The 18,641-nt window shown below is 40.5% G+C and overlaps 1 protein-coding gene and 1 pseudogene across 2 annotated transcripts; one reads left to right on the forward strand and one right to left on the reverse strand.

Annotated features, from left to right (window-relative positions):
- Positions 1-11,534: 11,534 nt before the first annotated feature.
- On the forward strand, positions 11,535-11,984 carry LOC308417916 (stathmin-like; the record flags this gene model as incomplete). Its single annotated transcript, XM_080913225.1, has 1 exon — positions 11,535-11,984. One exon carries the CDS (start codon positions 11,535-11,537, stop codon positions 11,982-11,984), a length of 450 nt encoding a protein of 149 aa, XP_080769351.1.
- Positions 11,985-15,631: 3,647 nt separating this feature from the next.
- On the reverse strand, positions 15,632-16,314 carry LOC308416970 (mitochondrial transcription rescue factor 1-like; annotated as a pseudogene). The gene has a single exon. The product of its transcript is annotated as a mitochondrial transcription rescue factor 1-like (transcript).
- Between the last annotated feature and the right edge of the window lie 2,327 nt (positions 16,315-18,641).

Below are 18,641 nucleotides of genomic sequence, written 5' to 3' on the forward strand. Positions count from 1 at the left end.
TCAAACTCAGGGCTAAAATCAATAAATTAGAAACAAAGAGTTTATATAAAGTAATATAAAGAATCAACAAATTAAAGAGCCAATTCTTTGAGAAAATCAACAAGGTGGACAAAATTTAGCCCTTAGCTAAATTAACTAAAAATCAGAGAGAGAATATCCAAATCAACAAAATCAGGAATGAAAGGGGAATATAACAGACACAGAGGAAATCCAAAGAATCATTAGGTCTTACTTCAAAAGCCCATACTCCACAAAACTGGGACAAAATAGATAATTTTTTAGATAGATTCCAATTACCAAAGTTAAATCAAGATCAGGTAAATGACCTAAATAGTCTTATAACCCCTAAGAAAATGGAAACAGTCAATAAAAGTCTCCCAACAACAACAAGCCCAGGACCAGTTCAGAATTCTATCAGAGTTCCAAAGAAGAGTTAATGCCAGTACTCCTCAAACTATTACACAAAATAGAAACAGAAAAAACATTGTTAAACTCATTCTATGAGGTTTTTATTCTTACAGTTGAGTTTTGAAAGTTCTTTTAAAAAATATAACCCATACCCAAGATTGTTTTCTCAGGTGTATTTTTTGTTTACTTTTATTTTCTAGTCTGTGTTTGTATTTTTATTTTCCACCTTCAGTCTTTTGAGAAGCTATTTTTAGTTTTGGTGAAGTCTAACTTATCAATCTTTTTTTCTTATTATAACCTATAGAGCAGTGGTTTTCAACCTGTGTGTGGCAATGTGTTTCCAATGGTCTTAGGAACCCCAACTACAAATTAACTTCCATTGCTACTTCATAATTGTAATTTTGCTACTGAGTGGTGTCTCGGTTCCTAAGACAATCGGAAATATATGTTTTCTGATGGTTGTGATACACATGTTAAGAACAACAGGCTAGTAGAATTAGCCATCATTGTCAAATCATAGGCTCAATATAGTTTACTACATGGTCTCTGCTTTAATTTTTGCATCCAGGTTCCTAACTTGAGTCCCTTCCCTGGCTTCTCTTGATGGTGGACTGTAATGTGAAAGTGTTAGCCAAATAAACTCTTTTCTTCTCAAGTCGCTTTTGGTCAGTGTTCTATCACGGCAACAAAAAAGCAAACTAGGACACTCCCTAACCAATATAACTAGACCGTTTTATCTGTTTTCAACTGAAAGGTTAATGTTTCATCTTTTACAGTTAGGGTTATGTTCCATCTTGGATTGAAGTGCAAAGTATGGAACAAACCTTATGTCTTTGCAGTTGGCATCTTCCTGTTTCAGCACTGTTAACTGAAAGGACTATCTGTGCCTTTGTTGAATATGTTCATATACATGTGGGTCTTTTTTTTCATCTCTCTGTTCTGATTCATTTATACGTTTGCTTTTTTTGATGACAATACAACATCGTATTGGTCAATGTAGCCTTTTCCAACTTTGGCCTACTTTTCTAGATCCCCACCTCTGTTTCAGTTACTTTTTAATTGCTGTAATATGACACCATTACCAAGGCAACTTAGAAAGAGTTTTGGTCCACAGACACGACACACACACACACACACACACACACACACACACACACACAGAGAGAGAGAGAGAGAGAGAGAGAGAGAGAGAGAGAGAGAGAGAACACTGGTAATTGCACGGATCTTTTGTGACACACTTACTCCAACAAAGCCACACCTGCTAATCCTTCCCAAACACTCACCAGTTGGGTATTAAGTATTCAACTACATGAGCCTATGGGGCCTCCTCATTCAAACCACCACATCCCTAGTACATGTTGAGAAGTGATGAGCACTTGTCTCATTTCTGATCTCTGATCTCACTGGGACAAAATTTCAGATGGTGATGATTGTTTTGTTTTGTTTGAGGCAAGGTCTCACTAAGTAGCTCTGACTGGCCTGGAACTCCCTATGTAGCCCAGGCTGTCTTTGAATGCACAGAGATCTGCCTGCCTCTGGATCCTGAATGCTGGGATTAAAGGCGTGTACACTATGCCATCTTTTATCATCATCTCATCATCATCTTCATCATCATTGTCATCATTATGTCATCTGTCAAGATAGGGTCCTGCTATATATTTTTTTACAGTATCTGAACTTTCAATTTTCCTGCCTTAGACTCCAAGTGCTGGAAATACAGCTGAGGTCCACCATGCTAGTTAGGGTTTCAGTGTTAATCATTAGATATGTTAGTTATAGGATATTTCTTTATACATTCCCTTGCAAGTTTGGGGCTGTTCCCTTTCTTCCTAGGCAGTTCTTTTTATTTTAAAATTTTATTTTTATTTAAAAACTATGTGTATGAAAAGAACTTCCTATGTGTATGTATGTATGTGTGTGGGTTTGTGCCCATGCATATGATGCCTATAGAGGCCAGAAGAGGGCATTAGATTCTCTAAAGCTGAATTACATGTGTGGTGAACTACCTGACATATCTGCTAGGAACAGAACTCCAATCATCTGCAAGAGCAGTATGTGCTCTTAACCATGGATCCATCTCTTCAACCCTTAGAATTCTTTTAAAAAATAACAGGTAGATGTTAATTTTTTTGTCAAATTCCTTTCCTAAGTCTGCTGAAATTATCTGTTCCTATTTACAGTTTATTAATATTGTGGACTAAATTTACTGATTTTTTAAAGTGTTAAACCATTCTCAGGTATCAAGGCACTATCTAGGATAAATAAATATTATTTATAATATAAAGCCATCATATGTATTGTTTAATATTTAAAAGTTCATTTTTGAGGTGGTTTGTTGCTTTTTTTATTGGCCAAATTTTTGGTAAATGTTGAGTGTGCACACAAAATGTGTGCACATCCTGTCCTGTGAAGCCTCTTGAGTATTGTTGTGGCCAAGAAAATTAACAACATTGCTTCTTCTGGACCTGCAGTGCTGTGCCCTGCCTTGTGAATTCGCATGAATGTTAATGTGTTCAGGTGGTTTAACATTACCTCTTCTGGATCCATGGTAAAAGGGATTATTACATATCTCATTTGATTTATATATTCTCTTTTCTTTTCTGAATCTGAAATTCTCCTACTTGGGGCAGAAACATTTGGAAATGTTTTGTCCTCAGAATAGGCTCTTTATGAAATTATTTTATGTATTCTTGACAATGTTCTTTGCTTGGAGGTGTGTTATACATGCCTGTAATATCAGCACTGAAGATGAAGGGGTAGGAGGATCAGAAGTTCTAGGTCATCCTTTCCTACATAGTGAGCTTAGGTTGTATTACAGGTGAGACTCTGTTTCAAACAAACAATATAAAAGTCACCTCACTTTCATTTTATTTGTATTGTTTCTGAGGAAGAATACAATGGCACAGATGTTCTTAGCCTTCCAGGGTGGAGTGGAAAAAAAAAGGAAGCTGTGGAATGTGCCTCCTATTTGCCTCCTACAGCAACCTCACCTCATTATGGTCCCACCAAATCTACAGTTTATAGTGACAGTACAGTGGCCCAGTGTGATGGTTTAAATGAGAATGGCCCTCATAGGCTCATACACTTGAATGTTTAGTCACTACAGAGAGCATATTATTAGTAATTACTCTTATGTAGATCATAGATCCTGTGCTCAAGGTCTGCTGTTCTCTTTGGCAGGTATCTCGTGACTCTAACATTTCTAATATTGTGGTATCTCCAACACAATCCAAGCTTCACCTCCACAGCTTCATACAATGGTCTCTCTGGGCCTGCATTGAGAGATACCTCTGACATATACACCTGGCCTCAGTCGCTTTCCTTAGCCATGGAGGGAGATTCCATAACCTCTTTCTCGTATTCTTGACTCTAAAGCCAGAAACATGTAGCTGAAGCTGCCAAGTTCTGCTGCTTGCTGGGACTGCAAGTTGGCCCCTTGTTTAATTATGTTGGCATCAGCTTTCTGTTAATGGTTTCCATCACTTAAAAGCCTAAGCTTTTCTTTAATTTCTTTATACAAGTTGGAAGGGTAGCTGGGTAGAGTCTTGCCCTGAGGTTACCGCTATCTTTATTTCATTTAGCATCAGGCCTTTCTTTAAACTTTTTATCTCACTGGGTAGAAAGAAGACTTGGCTCCAACATCACCTTTCCTGGTGCTTTTTATCATTACTCTGTATATTTTGTATTTTTTTTGTTCAGCTTACTTCTTTTTATTATAGATATATGTAAGAGAGATTAGTTGTAACTTCTAGATATAGTCAATACTACAATGTCTTAAAATTTCCTTAAGGACAGAGGAGACTTGAGACTGCAAATCTCTACTTGGAGGCTTTGGACAACTCTCAAGATCATGCATGATGACTGGCTTGAGTTTGAGGTAGAATATGTTGGCTTTTTCACTTTTAGCTTGACTGGATTTTGAATCACCCAGTAGACACACTTATGGGCATATCTGTGAGATATTTTTTTTAAATGACTTTATTTTACAAAACAAAGATAAATGTACAGATTTTAAACATTTTTTGCTTAAAATTATACTTTTTTGTCAGTACTGTTTTTTCAGACATTAAAATAATTTTTCACATAAAACCATGTGAATATATTTTTTTTAGTCAGTACTTGATTTTTTTCAAGGGCCCGACAGTACGCATTGAAAACCCAATAGTTACAATAAGCGTAAAGTACATGCAAAACAAAACGCAACATGGAAACAGTCAAAGTCTTCTTGTTTGTAAATATATGTATATATTTTTTTGTTTTCTTTATTTCTTGGACTTCATACAGTCTGTGAGTTGTTTCTGGGGGAGTGCAAGCCTCTGGGGTTAGCATCCCACTATCAGTGACTGCATATTATGTCTGTTCTTTTGTGACTGGGTTATCTCACTCAGGATGATGTTCTCTAGATGCAGCCATTTTCTTAAGAATTTGGTTAAGTCATTGTTTCTGGTGGCTGAGTAGTATTCCATTGTGTATATGTACCACAATTTTTGTATCCATTCATCTTCTGAAGTTCATCTGGGTTCCTTCCAGCTTCTGGCTATTATAAATAGAGCCGCTATGAACATTGTGGTGCATATATCTTTGTTGTGTATTAAAGTGTTTCTGGGGTATATGCCCAGAAGTGGAATAGCTGGGTCTTCAGGTAGTACTATATCCAATTTTCTGAGGTATCACCAGACTGATTTCCAGAGTGGTTGTATTAGCTTGCAACCCCACCAACAGTGGAGAAGTGTTCCTCTTTCTCCGCAGCCTCGCCAGCATCTGCTGTCATCTGAGTTTTGGATCTTGGCCAATCTGACTGGTGTGAGGTGGAATCTCAGGGTTGTTTTGATTTGCATTTCCCTGATGGCTAAGGATGTGGAGCACTTCCTCAGATGTTTCTCGGCCATTTGGTGTTCCTCAACTGAAAACGTTTTGTTTAGCTCTGTACCCCATTTTTTAATAGGGTTATTTGATTCTCTGGTGTCTAGCTTTTTGAGTTCCTTGTACACCTTGGATATTAGGCCTCTATCTGATGTGGTGTTGGTAAAGATCTTTTCCCATTCTGTTGGTTGCCGTTTTGTTTTCTTGACGATGTCTTTAGCCTTACAGAAACTTTGCAATCTCATTAAGTCCCATTTGTTAATCTTTGACCTTAGAGCTTGAGCCATTGGTGTTTTGTTCAGGAAATTTTCTCCTGTACCTATGTGTTCTAAGGTTTTCCCTACTTTCTCATCTAATAGTTTCAGTGTATCTGGTTTAATGTGAAGATCTTTGATCTACTTACACTTGAGCTTTGTAAAAGGAGATAAGAACGGGTCTATTTTCATTCTTTTGCATGCTGAGTGCCAGTTGGACCAGCACCATTTGTTGAATAGGCTGTCCTTTTTCCATTGAATGTTTACTGCTCCTTTGTCAAAAATCAGGTGACCATATACATGAGGGTTCATTTCTGGATCTTCTATTCTATTCCATTGATCCATATGCCTATTTCTGTACCAGTACCATGCAGTTTTCAGCACAATTGCCTTGTAATATAGCTTGAGGTCAGGGATAGTGATTCCCGCAGATGTTTTTTTGTTGTTGAGGATGGATTTCGCTATTCTAGGTCTTTTGTTATTCCATATGAAATTGCACATTGATCTTTCCAATTCCATGAAGAACTGGGTTGGAATTTTGATGGGGATTGCAATGAATCTGTAGATTGCTTTTGGTAGGATGGCCATTTTTAAGATGTTGATCCTTCCAATCCATGAGCATGGGAGATCTTTCCATTTTCTGAGATCCTCCTCAATTTCTTTCTTTAGAGGTTTGAAGTTCTTGTCATACAGATCCTTCACTTGCTTAGTTAGAGTCACACCAAGTTTTTGTAACGATTGTGAAGGGTACGTTTTCCCTAATTTCTTTCTCCACATGTTTGTCCTTGACAACAAAAAGCCCACATACACATGGAAACTAAACAATGCTCTGTTAAAGGATAGCAGGGTCAAAGAAGAAATAAAGAAAGAAATTAAGGATTTTCTAGAATTCAACGAAAACGAAAACACAACATACCCAAACCTATGGGATGCAATGAAAGCAGTATTGAGAGGAAAACTCATAGCCCTAAGTGCTTCCACAAAGAAACTGGAGAGAGCTTACATCAGCAACCTGACAGCACAGCTAAAAGCCCTAGAACAAAAGGAAGCAGATAAACCCAAAAAGAGTAGACGGCAAGAAATAATCAAAATTAGGGCAGAAATAGACCAAATAGAAACAAAAAGAACTATTGAAAAAATCAACAAAACCAAGAGTTGGTTCTTTGAGAAAATCAACAAGATTGATAAACCCCTAGCCAGACTAACTAGAGGGCAAAGAGAGAGTATCCAAATTAACAAAATCAGAAAGGAAAGTGGGGACATAACAACTGAAACTGAGGAAATTCAAGAAATCATCAGATTCTACTACAAAAACTTATACTCCACAAAATTGGAAAATCTGGAGGAAATGGATGAATTCCTAGACAGATACAAGGTCCCAAAGTTAAACCAGGACCAAGTAAACCATCTAAATAACCCTATAACACCTAAAGAAATAGAAGAAGTCATCAAAAGCCTCCCAACCAAAAAAAGCCCAGGTCCAGACGGGTTCAGTGCAGAATTTTATCAGACTTTTATTGAGGATATAACACCAATACTTGCCAAACTATTCCAAAAGATAGAATCAGATGGAATATTACCCAATTCATTTTTTGAGGCTACAATAACCCTCGTACCTAAACCACACAAAGACCCTACAAGGAAAGAGAACTTCAGACCAATCTCACTTATGAACATTGATGCAAAAATACTCAACAAAATCCTTGCAAACCGAATCCAAGAACACATCAAAACGATCATTCATCATGACCAAGTAGGCTTCATCCTGGGATGCAGGGATGGTTTAACATAAGGAAATCCATCAACGTAATCCACCATATAAACAAACTCAAAGATCAAAATCACATGGTCATCTCACTAGACGCTGAGAAAGCATTCGACAAAATCCAACACCCCTTCATGTTAAAAGTCCTGGAAAGAACAGGAATCCAAGGCCCATACTTAAACATAATAAAAGCAATATACAGCAAACAAACAGCCAACATCAAACTTAATGGCGAGAAACTTGAAGCAATCCCACTAAAATCAGGGACTTGACAAGGCTGCCCACTCTCCCCCTACCTATTCAACATAGTACTAGAAGTCCTGGCTGGAGCAATTAGACAGCAAAAGGAGATCAAGGGGATACAAATCGGAAAGGAAGAGATAAAAACATCACTCTTTGCCGATGACATGATAGTGTACTTGAGTGACCCCAAAAATTCCACCAGAGAACTCCTACAGCTGATAAACAAGTTCAGCAAAGTGGCTGGATACAAAATCTGTGAGATATTTAACTAAAGAAAACACAGCTTGAGTATAGGGGATACCATCCTGTGGACTAAAGTCCACAGCTGCATTAAAGGGGAAAAAAAGAGGCATTTGTCTCTCTCTGCTTCTTGAGAAAGCAGTATGACTAGCTATCTTGTACTTCTCTCACTATAGCTAGAGCTGCATTTGTGTCTAGACCTTACCTAATGTGATGGACTGTACCTTCAACTGTGGGTCAAATAAACCCTTCCTGAGTTTCCTTTGTCAGATATTTGGTCACAATCAAGAAAAGTAACTCTGTACAGAGACCAAAGGAAACGCTTGTATGACCTAGGGACCTGGGTGAAGTCCAAAGGTTCAGGGACAGAGTGAGTGGAGGGCTTGGAGAAGAAATGATGGATTGGAAACAAAGCTCAGCATCCGACAGGATGGGGTTGATGTTGAAGATGACAGGAATCTAGAGTTCTGCATTTTTGGATGACTGAGGCTGGTGAGTACTCATTAGATGAGATCATGGACAAGGGCAGGCTTTCCTAAGGGAAAGGTTGAACTTGAGGTCCCATATTATGCTATAGAATGCATACTTTCCACACAAGGATATAACACACCCAGGCCTGTTACCCAGTGTTTGTGAGCCATCAGCATATAGAACTCAGGTGATGTCATGGGCTGTGTATGAACACTGAAAATCTTGGAAAATGTGGGGGAACCAGTGGATCACTGGGGTTGAGATGGGGAGATTTTAAAATGAGAGTCAAGTGTGATGAAGGCCCAAGGAAGTCAACCATCAAATCTGGCTGGTGAGACTTCTAGGAGCAGAAAAATCAACAGTGCCAAATGCTAATAAAAGACCAGCAAAGATAAAGACTGACAAATGCCTTTGGCATTTAGTGACCTGGAGGTCACTGTGATCCTCACATGAGCAATTTTGGTAGTGGTAGTGTTGTAACTGGTCGATAGGTGAATGTGTGATGGGGAGGTAGTTGGGGGGTAGTAAGAAATGGTAATTTTGATGTAGATCTAGTGAACTTGTGAGATAGAGGAATGGTGTCTTAGGATTCCTATTGCTGTGAAGAGATATCATGACCACAACAACTCTTGTAATGAAAAGCATCTAATTGGAGCTAGCTTACAATTTCAGAGGTTTAGTCCAGTATTGTCATGACAGGAAGCCATGGTGACAATCAGGCTGACATGGTGCTGGAGAAAGAGCTGAGAGCTCTACATCTTGATCCAAAGGGTAATGTACTGGTATGGTTTGAGCAAATAAAGCCTCAAAGTCAACAATGACAAAATTCCTCCAACAAGGCCATACGTACTTATAGTGCCACTCCCTATGGCCAAGTATTCCAACACATGAGTCTTTGAGGGGGCCATTCTTATTCAAACCACTGTAAGTGAGGACAATTGATCCAAAGAAATTTATGTATTAAAGTAAGGAAGCAAGGAAGGTAGTTAGAGAGTAAGATAGTCAATGTGGGAGTTTAATCTCATTTGTATTTTGAGATGGGAGATTACAAACTTTTCTGTATAATGTTTTTAGCTGTAGTTTCTGCTTCAGATACAAGAATTACCATTGTGGAGTTCTCTCAACTGTGAGTTCTTAAAAAAAAATTCAAAGAGATATTTTAGGAGGGACTAATGTGGTCCAAGAATTTTTTTTAGGACTTCCATTCCCTAGGGGAGACCCGGAGTAGGAAATGGTACCAGCTAAGCTGAGCATTGTTGGGGCCAGGGATAAGAGCAAGGTAGGATGGCCAAGTACCCTCTGCTCCTGGTTTCAGGGTTCTAAGAATACACATGTGAAGGGGCAGTGGGCAGCCATATTGGAGGCTGAATAATATCTTATAGGGAGTGAGGCTGTAGAAGCAAGAAAGGGACTCATATCTACTCATGTAAAGTTTTTCCTTCTAGTCTCAAAATAGAGAGTAGAGTTGAGGATAGTGGAAAACGGAAGAGAAGAGAAAAGAAAAACAGAATGTGGGGCATGGACTCAATACTCTCATGGTAGAGATAGGAGGATGAGTTCTAACATCCTTAGGTATATAAGGAGTTCAAGGCCAGACTAGGTACATGAGACTCTGCCTCAGTAAAATAAAACTCAGAAATTACCAACTTAAAAAGTATGTGTGTCCTCTGCTGTTGTAATCATGAGAAAAATAAGAGGGCTAATCGCTTCCTTAAGGCTTCATTTATGGGAAAAGACCCCATCTAGTGAGAAAAGGCATGTGACATTTCTGATGTGTTACCAGAAAGAACTAGAACCATGGTGAAGCCTCAGCTGAACTCCATAGTGCCTCTCTGTCTTTTGCCTCTTCTTAGGGCTCCTGGCTAATGGAAATTAGTATTGATCCAGACATTCAGTCACAGTTCCATTCTGGGGTTTCTGGGATGCAGACTGTCATTAAATTAACTGAAGGTTTTTAGTATGGGCCAGGAGCAGTTATGTAGGGGGACATGGCAAGACACAGGATCCGTCGTTTGCTGCTCTGAGTACTTGGAAATGTTCTAATTTAATCAAGGCCTTTTCTGTGACAACTCCCCCCTCACCCAGCCCACCTACCTCCTGCCAGGTCTATCCCATGGTCTCTAGCCCAGCAACCAGACAGATCTTTGAAATTGAACAATTAAATCTAAAGCAAGCTGTCTGAACTAATTTTTCTCCTTTATCTTCAGCCAGCACTGTGAACCTTTTTCTAGCATTATTCTCATTAGCAGCCAAGACAGTCTCGACAGGACTCAAACAGCTGGCTTCAAATTGTGTTCTCTGTTCCCTGAGTTGAATATTCCTGGTCTTTTTACCACCTGCCTGGGCTGTCTCCATGTCCCTCTGCTGACTTCCTGCTCCAAAAAGCCCTGGGGCTTGTGCTCTAATGTTAAGTACCAGGAAGCCACATAGCTACACAGCACACAACCTGGGTAGACTTTACTAGAGTCTGGTATGAACGGCACCCCTTGGAATTGTGCAAGTGGCAAGCATTCAGGAACTCTTTGGCCAAAAAGAAGGGGCTGCCTGTATGACTCTTCCAGGTTTTGTCTACAGTGGTGATCAGGAAGAGAGGGAGAGAGGAGCTTCTCCCTCTAAGTTAGAAGATCTTCATTTTGTCAGTTGCTTCCTTCTTATTCCATAATTATATTCCTGGCTTGTGATCACTCATCTAATCTCAGTTGTTCGTCCAGGAGAGGAAAGAAAATGGCTCTCAGGATCCAGGAGATGAACTGTGAAGAGACTTGGGGCAACATCCAGTGTTGATTTATACAACCATCAAGGGCTAGTGTTCAAGATGGGGAAACTGAGGCTGAGAAGTAGTGAGTGAGATCATAAAAGCATGGGGGTAGATCAGACATAGTTTCTTTGCTGTATCATGATCCCTTGGGCACAGTGCTCTTGGGATCTCAGTTCCTGGCACTTAGTAAACTCTTAGTGGTTGGTGGACTAAACTAGTGAGAAAAATGGGGGCATATCTAGGAAGAAGTATTAGACCCTGAGTACCTTGGTGTCAGGACTATGTAAGCTTCATTTTTATATCCTTAGGACTCGGAGCAGGGCCTGACACACAATGGCTGCTCAATAGAGCTTGCTAAATAATTCAACATAGTTGGGAGCTATGTGTGTGTGTGTGTGTGTGTGTGTGTGTGTGTGTGTGTGTGTAAAACTGTATCTTCAGAGAGTGTGGCCAGGCGGCTCGGACCAAGCAGGGCTTTCCTTGCCAGTGGATTGTGTAGAGTGTACAGCCTGTCTCTTGTCTTCTGTTCGACATGGCGTCTTCTGATATTCAGGTGAAAGAGCTGGAGAAGCGTGCTTCAGGCCAGGCTTTTGAGCTGATTCTCAGCCCTCTGTCAAAAGAATCTGTCTCCGATTTTCCCCTTTCACCCCCAAAGAAGAAGGATCTTTCCCTGGAGGAAATTCAGAAGAAATTGGAAGCTGCAGAAGAAAGACGCAAGTCTCATGAAGCAGAAGTCTTGAAGCAGCTTGCTGAGAAACAGAAGCATGAAAAAGAAGTGCTCCAGAAAGCCATTGAGGAGAACAACAACTTCAGCAAAATGGAAAAGGAGAAACTGACCCACAAAATGGAGGCTAACAAAGAGAACCGGGAGGCGCAAATGGCTGCCAAGCTGGAGTGTTTGCGAGAAAAGGATAAGCATGTTGAAGAGGTGCGGAAGAACAAAGAATCCAAAGACCCTGCGGACGAGACCGAGGCTGACTAAGTTGTCCCGAGAACTGACTTTCTCCCCGACCCCTTCCTAAATATCCAAAGACTGTACTGGCCAGTGTCATTTACTTTTCCCTCCTGACAAATATTCTAGAAGCTGATGTAGGACCGAATAGGTAGATCCAGACCGTGAGATGTTTTAGGGGCTCAAGGGGAGAAACTGAAAGTGTTTTGGTCTTTTTTAAAGTGTTGGTCTTTCTAATGTAGCTACTTTTTTCATTGCATCTTTTCCACTCGAACACACTCGGTGTGCTGGGTTAATGGCTAGTACTGTACTGACTGTGGAAGACGTTTGTGAAGAGTTTGTAGTGGCTTCTTCCAACCCATTAGGTGCTGAATATCTGTTCACTTTGCCATCCCAATTCTGCCCCAATCTCACCAGATGTTACTGTACTTGAATGGTTAATAAACTGCACAGTGCTGTTGGTAAAAAACAAAACAAAACAAAACAAACTGTGTCTTCAAACTAGGAACTACACTCCTGTGTTTAGTAGTCATTTTGGGAATTTGAAAAAGTCTGGAGTGAGGAGTGCAGCTTGGTTGCTGGCTTGGGTGTCAGGAAACCCAGGTTCCTGTCCCCTGCCTGTCTGTCTATTGTGAGTCAAGTCCATTATCTTCCCTGGACTTTTCCATCAGACTGTGTGGTCCTCCAAGTTTCTACTCCAATATCTTTAGAATGAAGGCTGGAAACCCAGAGTACACAGGCCTGCAGTGCTGTTCTTCTTCTTCTTTTTTTTTTATTCCTTACCACTTTATTTTTTTTTTTAAAAAGAGGGATACATTTACAGATTTTTAAAGGCATTTTGACATAACATTATATGAATAATTATGTCAGTATGTAATTCTTTTAGAGGTTTATATCATGCATAGAAATCCCACTAGTTACCATAAGCATGAAGTACATGTAGGACAGAACATAACATGGAAACAGATTTCTTATTGGGTATAGATTAAGCATAATGATCTGTGAATACCAAAAATTGCCACAAGGCTATTATCCTAGCTTTTAGATTATTAATGATTTGAGGTCCAGGTGTTCCACACTCTGAGAGGGTTCTATACATTTTTTTTCCCTAAGAAGGACTGAGGCTTTCTTTTTTCTTTTTTGACCTTTGTTTTTCTTGAGCTTCATATAGTCTGTGAGTTGTTTCTGGGGTGTTCAGAGCTTTCTGGGGTTAGTATCCAATTATCAGTGACTGCATATTATGTTTGTTCTTTTGTGACTGGGTTATCTCACTCAGGATGATATTCTCTAGATGCATCCATTTTCTTAGAAATTTCATAAAGTCATTGTTTCTGATAGCTGAGTAGTACTTCATTGTGTAAATATACCACAATTTCTGTATCCATTCATCTACTGAGGGACATCTGGGTTCTTTCCAGCTTCTGGCTATTATAGATAGGGCTGCTATGAATATTGTGGTGCATGTATCTTTGTTGTATGTTGGAGCTTCTCTGGGGTATATGCCCAGAAGTGGGATAACTGGGTCTTTAGGTAGTACTATGTCCAATTTTCTGAGGAACTGCCAGACTGATTTCCAGAGTGGTTGTAGAAGTTTACAACCCCACCAACAGTGGAGAAGTGTTCCTCTTTCTCCACATCCTCGCCAGCATCTGCTGTCATCTGAATTTTTGATCTTAGCCATTCTGAATGGTGTGAGGTGGAATCTTAGGGTTGTTTTGATTTGCATTTCCCTGATGACTAAGGATGTCGAGCACTTCCTTAGATGATTCTCAGCCATTTGATATTCCTCAATTGAGAACTTTTTGTTTAGCTCTGTACTCCATTTTTTAAATAGGATTGTTTGATTCTCTGATGTATAACTTCTTGAATTCTTTGTATACCTTGGATATTAGGCATCTATCAGATATGGGGTTGTTAAAGATATTCCCCAATCTGTTGGCTGCCGTTTTGTTTTCTTGACAGTGTCCTTAGCCTTACAGAAACTTTGCAATCTCGTTAAGTCCCGTTTGTCAATATTTGACCTTAGAGTATGAGCCTTCCGGGTGGACCCGAGTCTCTAAGGCAGAGTTCCTGCTCCCCTGGACCAACCGGAGGGCCACACCTACCACGCGCTAGGCCTAGCCTTCTCTGAGCCCCGGCTACTCACAGTGCACTGCAGTCTCGCCAGGCCTGTGTTCCTCAGTGCTGTTCTTTATATTTGAATCTGGGGGAGGCAGAGAGTTCTCTGTTTTTTCTAAATCCCTTTCAGGCCAGAGAGCATAGTGGGAAGCAGTCTGGGTCTTTTGAATAGGAATGAGAAGGAAATTAAGTGGAGCTTAAAGTTCTGAAGTAGATTCTCAAGGAAGGAAGGTCACTCGACAGGGACAGGGCTAAGTCTGGACCACAGTGGCCCTAGTGCAAGTGATACTCCAGCTCTACCAGAGACACGTTGCTCATCTTGGGTCATTAAGTGCCATTTAAAATGCTATCACTGCTGTTGGGGGAGGGAACTGGACCCTAGAGGACATTACTTGATGGTTCTGATGGTGACCTGAAGGTTTGTCTCTGAAAATACTAGGTAACTACGATGACCTGACACTGATAGAACCCCAATGACTGAACAAGGTCTTGTGCAATAGCCCTTGTGTCTTCCCTAAGTGTCTTGTGGGATTGCTGATGTTCTTTAAGTCAAGCATGGATGTCCATTATTCTTTGTTGCGTGACACTACATCCATGTTGCATCAGCAGTGTTAGGTCATAGTCTCAGGCACTGAGGCTTACCTCCCATGTTGTGCATATACACAAATGTATGTATGTATTCATGTGTACACTGCACCTGTATGTATCCATAGTCACACACAGGGGGCTGCTCCTCTTCTCCTGTTCTTTCTGTGTCTGTGTCTGTGTTCACCAAGAACCCCAGTCCTATGTGGCACTTTCCAGAAAGTCCCACTGAGTTCTGGGATCCTTCCTACCATGTTTTGTCTGTAGTCAGAGCTGCCTCCTTGTGTTTCCTGGGCCACTACCCTTTGCTCTCATGGCTTCAGCTTCCTCACTGACTTCCTTTTCATCACTCACTATAAGTCCCCCACTTCCCTGAATGGGTTGGCTTCTTCTGTCTTCTTATCTTCACATTTATATACCATGTATGCATGTATATACATCACATACCCTTATATCTCAGCCGTTGCTGGGCAGAGAGCATGTCTTCTGTGTTTCACATTGTAGATGCTATTTTGTGGAGTTCTGTGAGAAGCAGCTTTAGGGGGTGACTAAGGACATGGGCTCTAGGTTTGGATCCTGCCTTTAGTTCATATAAAAAGACATTTAACGTCTTTGTGTTTTATTTTCACTACTTGTGGAATGGTAGCAGTGTTTGTCTTCTTTTTTTAAGAGACAAGGCCAATTTATTTTACTGTGACTCCTGAGGTAGTTAATGTGGGAAATGGCAGGTAAGCTGTGATAATCCTCTCTGGATTGGTCTCTGCCCAGAACAAGGGGGTTCTCAGAATGCCAGGTCCAAGGGAACATAGGCCAGCCCAGAAGGGAACCAGACAGATCCCAGCTTCCAGAATGCTCTAGTGACCCCACAAACAACAGGAGAACTTAAGAAAAATGTCCTTTTTATGCTGCCCTGCCTAGACATTAGGAGGCAGCCCATGGAGAAGCCATATTTATTTAGACTTTTTAGGCAGCTTCTACTGGCGCAACACTACCCAGTGCTTGTCGCTCTGGGTCTTTTCTTCGTAGATGGTTTTCAGGAGAATCTGCACCACCACCTCTGTTCCTGTCTCTTTGTTCTCTCCAACGAGGAAATCCAAAGTATCTCCCACCTTCACCGTTCTGCTTTTCTTCCACAACTTCTCCCCATTCAGGCGGAGCTCACCTTTGTAGAATGCATCTTCTACTTTGTTTCTCCCAACATCAAGACCTGTCTTGAGGATGATGTCAGACCAGAAAGGCTGTACCGCTTTTTTCAGGTCTTTGTAGTCCTTAACCACACCATGGTCACCCTCAAGCTCCTCCTCCTGCTTGCTCCTCTCGGAGTGACTGGTCTCCTCATCGGAGTCCTCATCATCTGCATCTTTCTGCAGGGTCTTTTTTAGAAGATTTCTTGTAGTTTATAGTGCTTTCGAGTCATATAGAAAATGGAAAAATACATTCTGGAGATACTAAAAACTCTGGGAGTCACAGAGAGAAAATGTTAGGGAAAATGTTTTATATTTGATGTGTTTAACTTGCTACTGGAAAAATATAAGTACCAGTTCCAGGAAGCACAAAGTTTGTATGAAGATGTCCCTTGAATCACACCCTAGATTCTGGTCCAGGCATCAGGCTTTCTTAGAGCACCTATAAGCAGTCTGACACCAGCTACAGCCATGCTGCTCAGAACCTGTGTAGTCCGCTGATCCCTCCCAGTGTTTGTCTTCTATTGTGAAACTTATGTAAAAAAATGGACATGGAAGACACTTTTAATACCCTATGACAAAACAGGCACTACAATCTATTATTTTCCTTTTGTGTGTGTGTGTTTTTAAATCCATCCCTATCAATATATCTCATGAACTAAGCTTGCTGGACTAAAGGTTAGAGGTCTTTGAAATGTCTTGACAAATTGCATTTGAAAAGTTAAGAGCTGTTTGCTCTCTCCTGTCTTTTTGCAAAGAGTATATCATAATTCAAAGCCCCGATCATAGAAGTTGGAAATGATGATGGAGTCCATTCTCAAGCTGCTATATCTTCCATCTACCCAGGGCTGTTCAACTCAGTCAATCCTGCATTCCCAGCCCAATTCGCTCTTCAGTGTGTTTGAAGATACTTGACCCTATGCTTTTCTTTAATTGTTTTATAATTTAATGGCTTACTGAGATATTAAATTTTATTCTTTCATGGTGACTAGTATATTTCTCTTTCTATTCTAGGCTAGTAGCTGGGTAGGATATTTTTATGTCAATTTGACACAAGTTATTCAAAAGTAGGGAACTTCAATTGAGAAAGTATGTCTATAAGACCCATTGTCAGGCATTTTTCTTCTTTTTTTCCTCTCTTTTCAACAATCAAGTCATATTTATTGCTGGGTCAGGCAAGAGTACATAGAGAGCTGAGGGCCTTAAGGGTCTGCTTTCTTACTTATCTCAGCAGCCAAAGTAGTGGGACATGCCCAGTGGCTCATGGCTTTCCTGTATGTTACTTAGCTTCTGTACCAGTGGGTTCTGGCACTTGAAAGGAAACTGGTCTTGATATTGGGTGGAGAAGAAACTCTGCATCCAGTGTGACCTCTTTATGGCTGTATTTGCACTGTGAAGTCAAGATAAGCAGTTTTCCAGACAGCCTTGTGATTGTTGATTCACCCTGGCCACCTCTAGACCCTCTGAGGAGGACATTGGAGAGTGAGAAGAAACTCAGGCAGTCTTGGCTGGTGATTAAACCTTGTGTTGGAAGATCTGAATTTGACCCCTAGGGCTCACATGTTAGAAAAGAACTGACTACTACAAGTTGTCTTCTGACCTTCCCATATATACCATGGCATATGTGTGACCATGTACACACAACCCACTAAAATAAAATGTCACAAAATATTTAACTGGTCCCTGGAATGACCTCAGGACTTTAGATGGTCCTAGTTAACTTCTTTTGAGGCTTAAACCTGTCTGGTAATAAATGTATCTGAGTTGGTGTGTAAGTGAGCCTGAGGAGAATCTAGGGATGACCTGGAAGCTGGGTTGTCATCAGTAAGTCTCCCAAGTTCTGAATGATGGTGTATGCCTTCGACTTCAGCACTGTGTGTGGTGTGAGGGTGTGGGCAGATAGATAGATAGATAGATAGATAGATAGATAGATAGATAGATAGATAGATAGATGATAGACAGACAGATTGAGCAAGAGAGTGAGATACCCTTAGCTTGATCCCCGGCACCAAAAAGACTACTTTCAGCATAACTTTCAGCAAGGCTTTAGCTGACTTGACTGTGACTGGGGTTATCAGTAGTTTGAGGGGTGCTGATGAGGGATACATCCCTTTTCCACAGACCACCTTCTGTAACAATTCTTTGGTGGTGGAAGCTTGAACTATTCCATAGGCTTCATCATCTTTTGGTTCATGGCTAAAAAGTCTAATTCTGGGGGTTGGGTTTGGGGAATGTTGGGGAGCAGACGAAAAAAGATCAGGAAGAATATGAGGAATAAAGGTGAGTCAGGGCTCAAGAGACTATTTTTGTGAGGGCATTTTCTTATTTAGTGATTGATATGGGAAGGCCCAGCCATTGCAGGTGGTACTATCCCTGAGGAGTTTTATGTTTTCCAGTAAACAGCATTCCTCCATGTCCTCCAAATCAACTTCTCCCTACAGGTTTGGGCTCTGTTTGAGTTCCTATCCTGGCTTTCTTGGATGATGAACAGTGATATGGATATGTAAGCAAAAAAACCTCTTTTCTCCACAATTTTCTTTTGGTTATGGTATTTAGTGACCAAATTAGTTATATTAACAGTATCAACCCTAACAAAGACAAGAAGCTAAACCTTGTCTATTATATGGCTAGGTTTTATGTTGCAAGGCATTCTAGGATTATGTCAATGTTGAGTAGGCAGGGTTTGGGAAGTAGACATTTGGATTGTCTGTGTCATGACTCAAACTTCAGCTGTTGAAGCACTTAGAGAGGAACCAGGTTGGTAGGGTTACTTGGGCAGCAAAGGGATCATGCAAATTGA

The sequence above is a fragment of the Micromys minutus genome (genome assembly GCF_963924665.1).
Source record: "Micromys minutus genome assembly, chromosome: 2".
Lineage (NCBI taxonomy): Eukaryota > Metazoa > Chordata > Mammalia > Rodentia > Muridae > Micromys > Micromys minutus.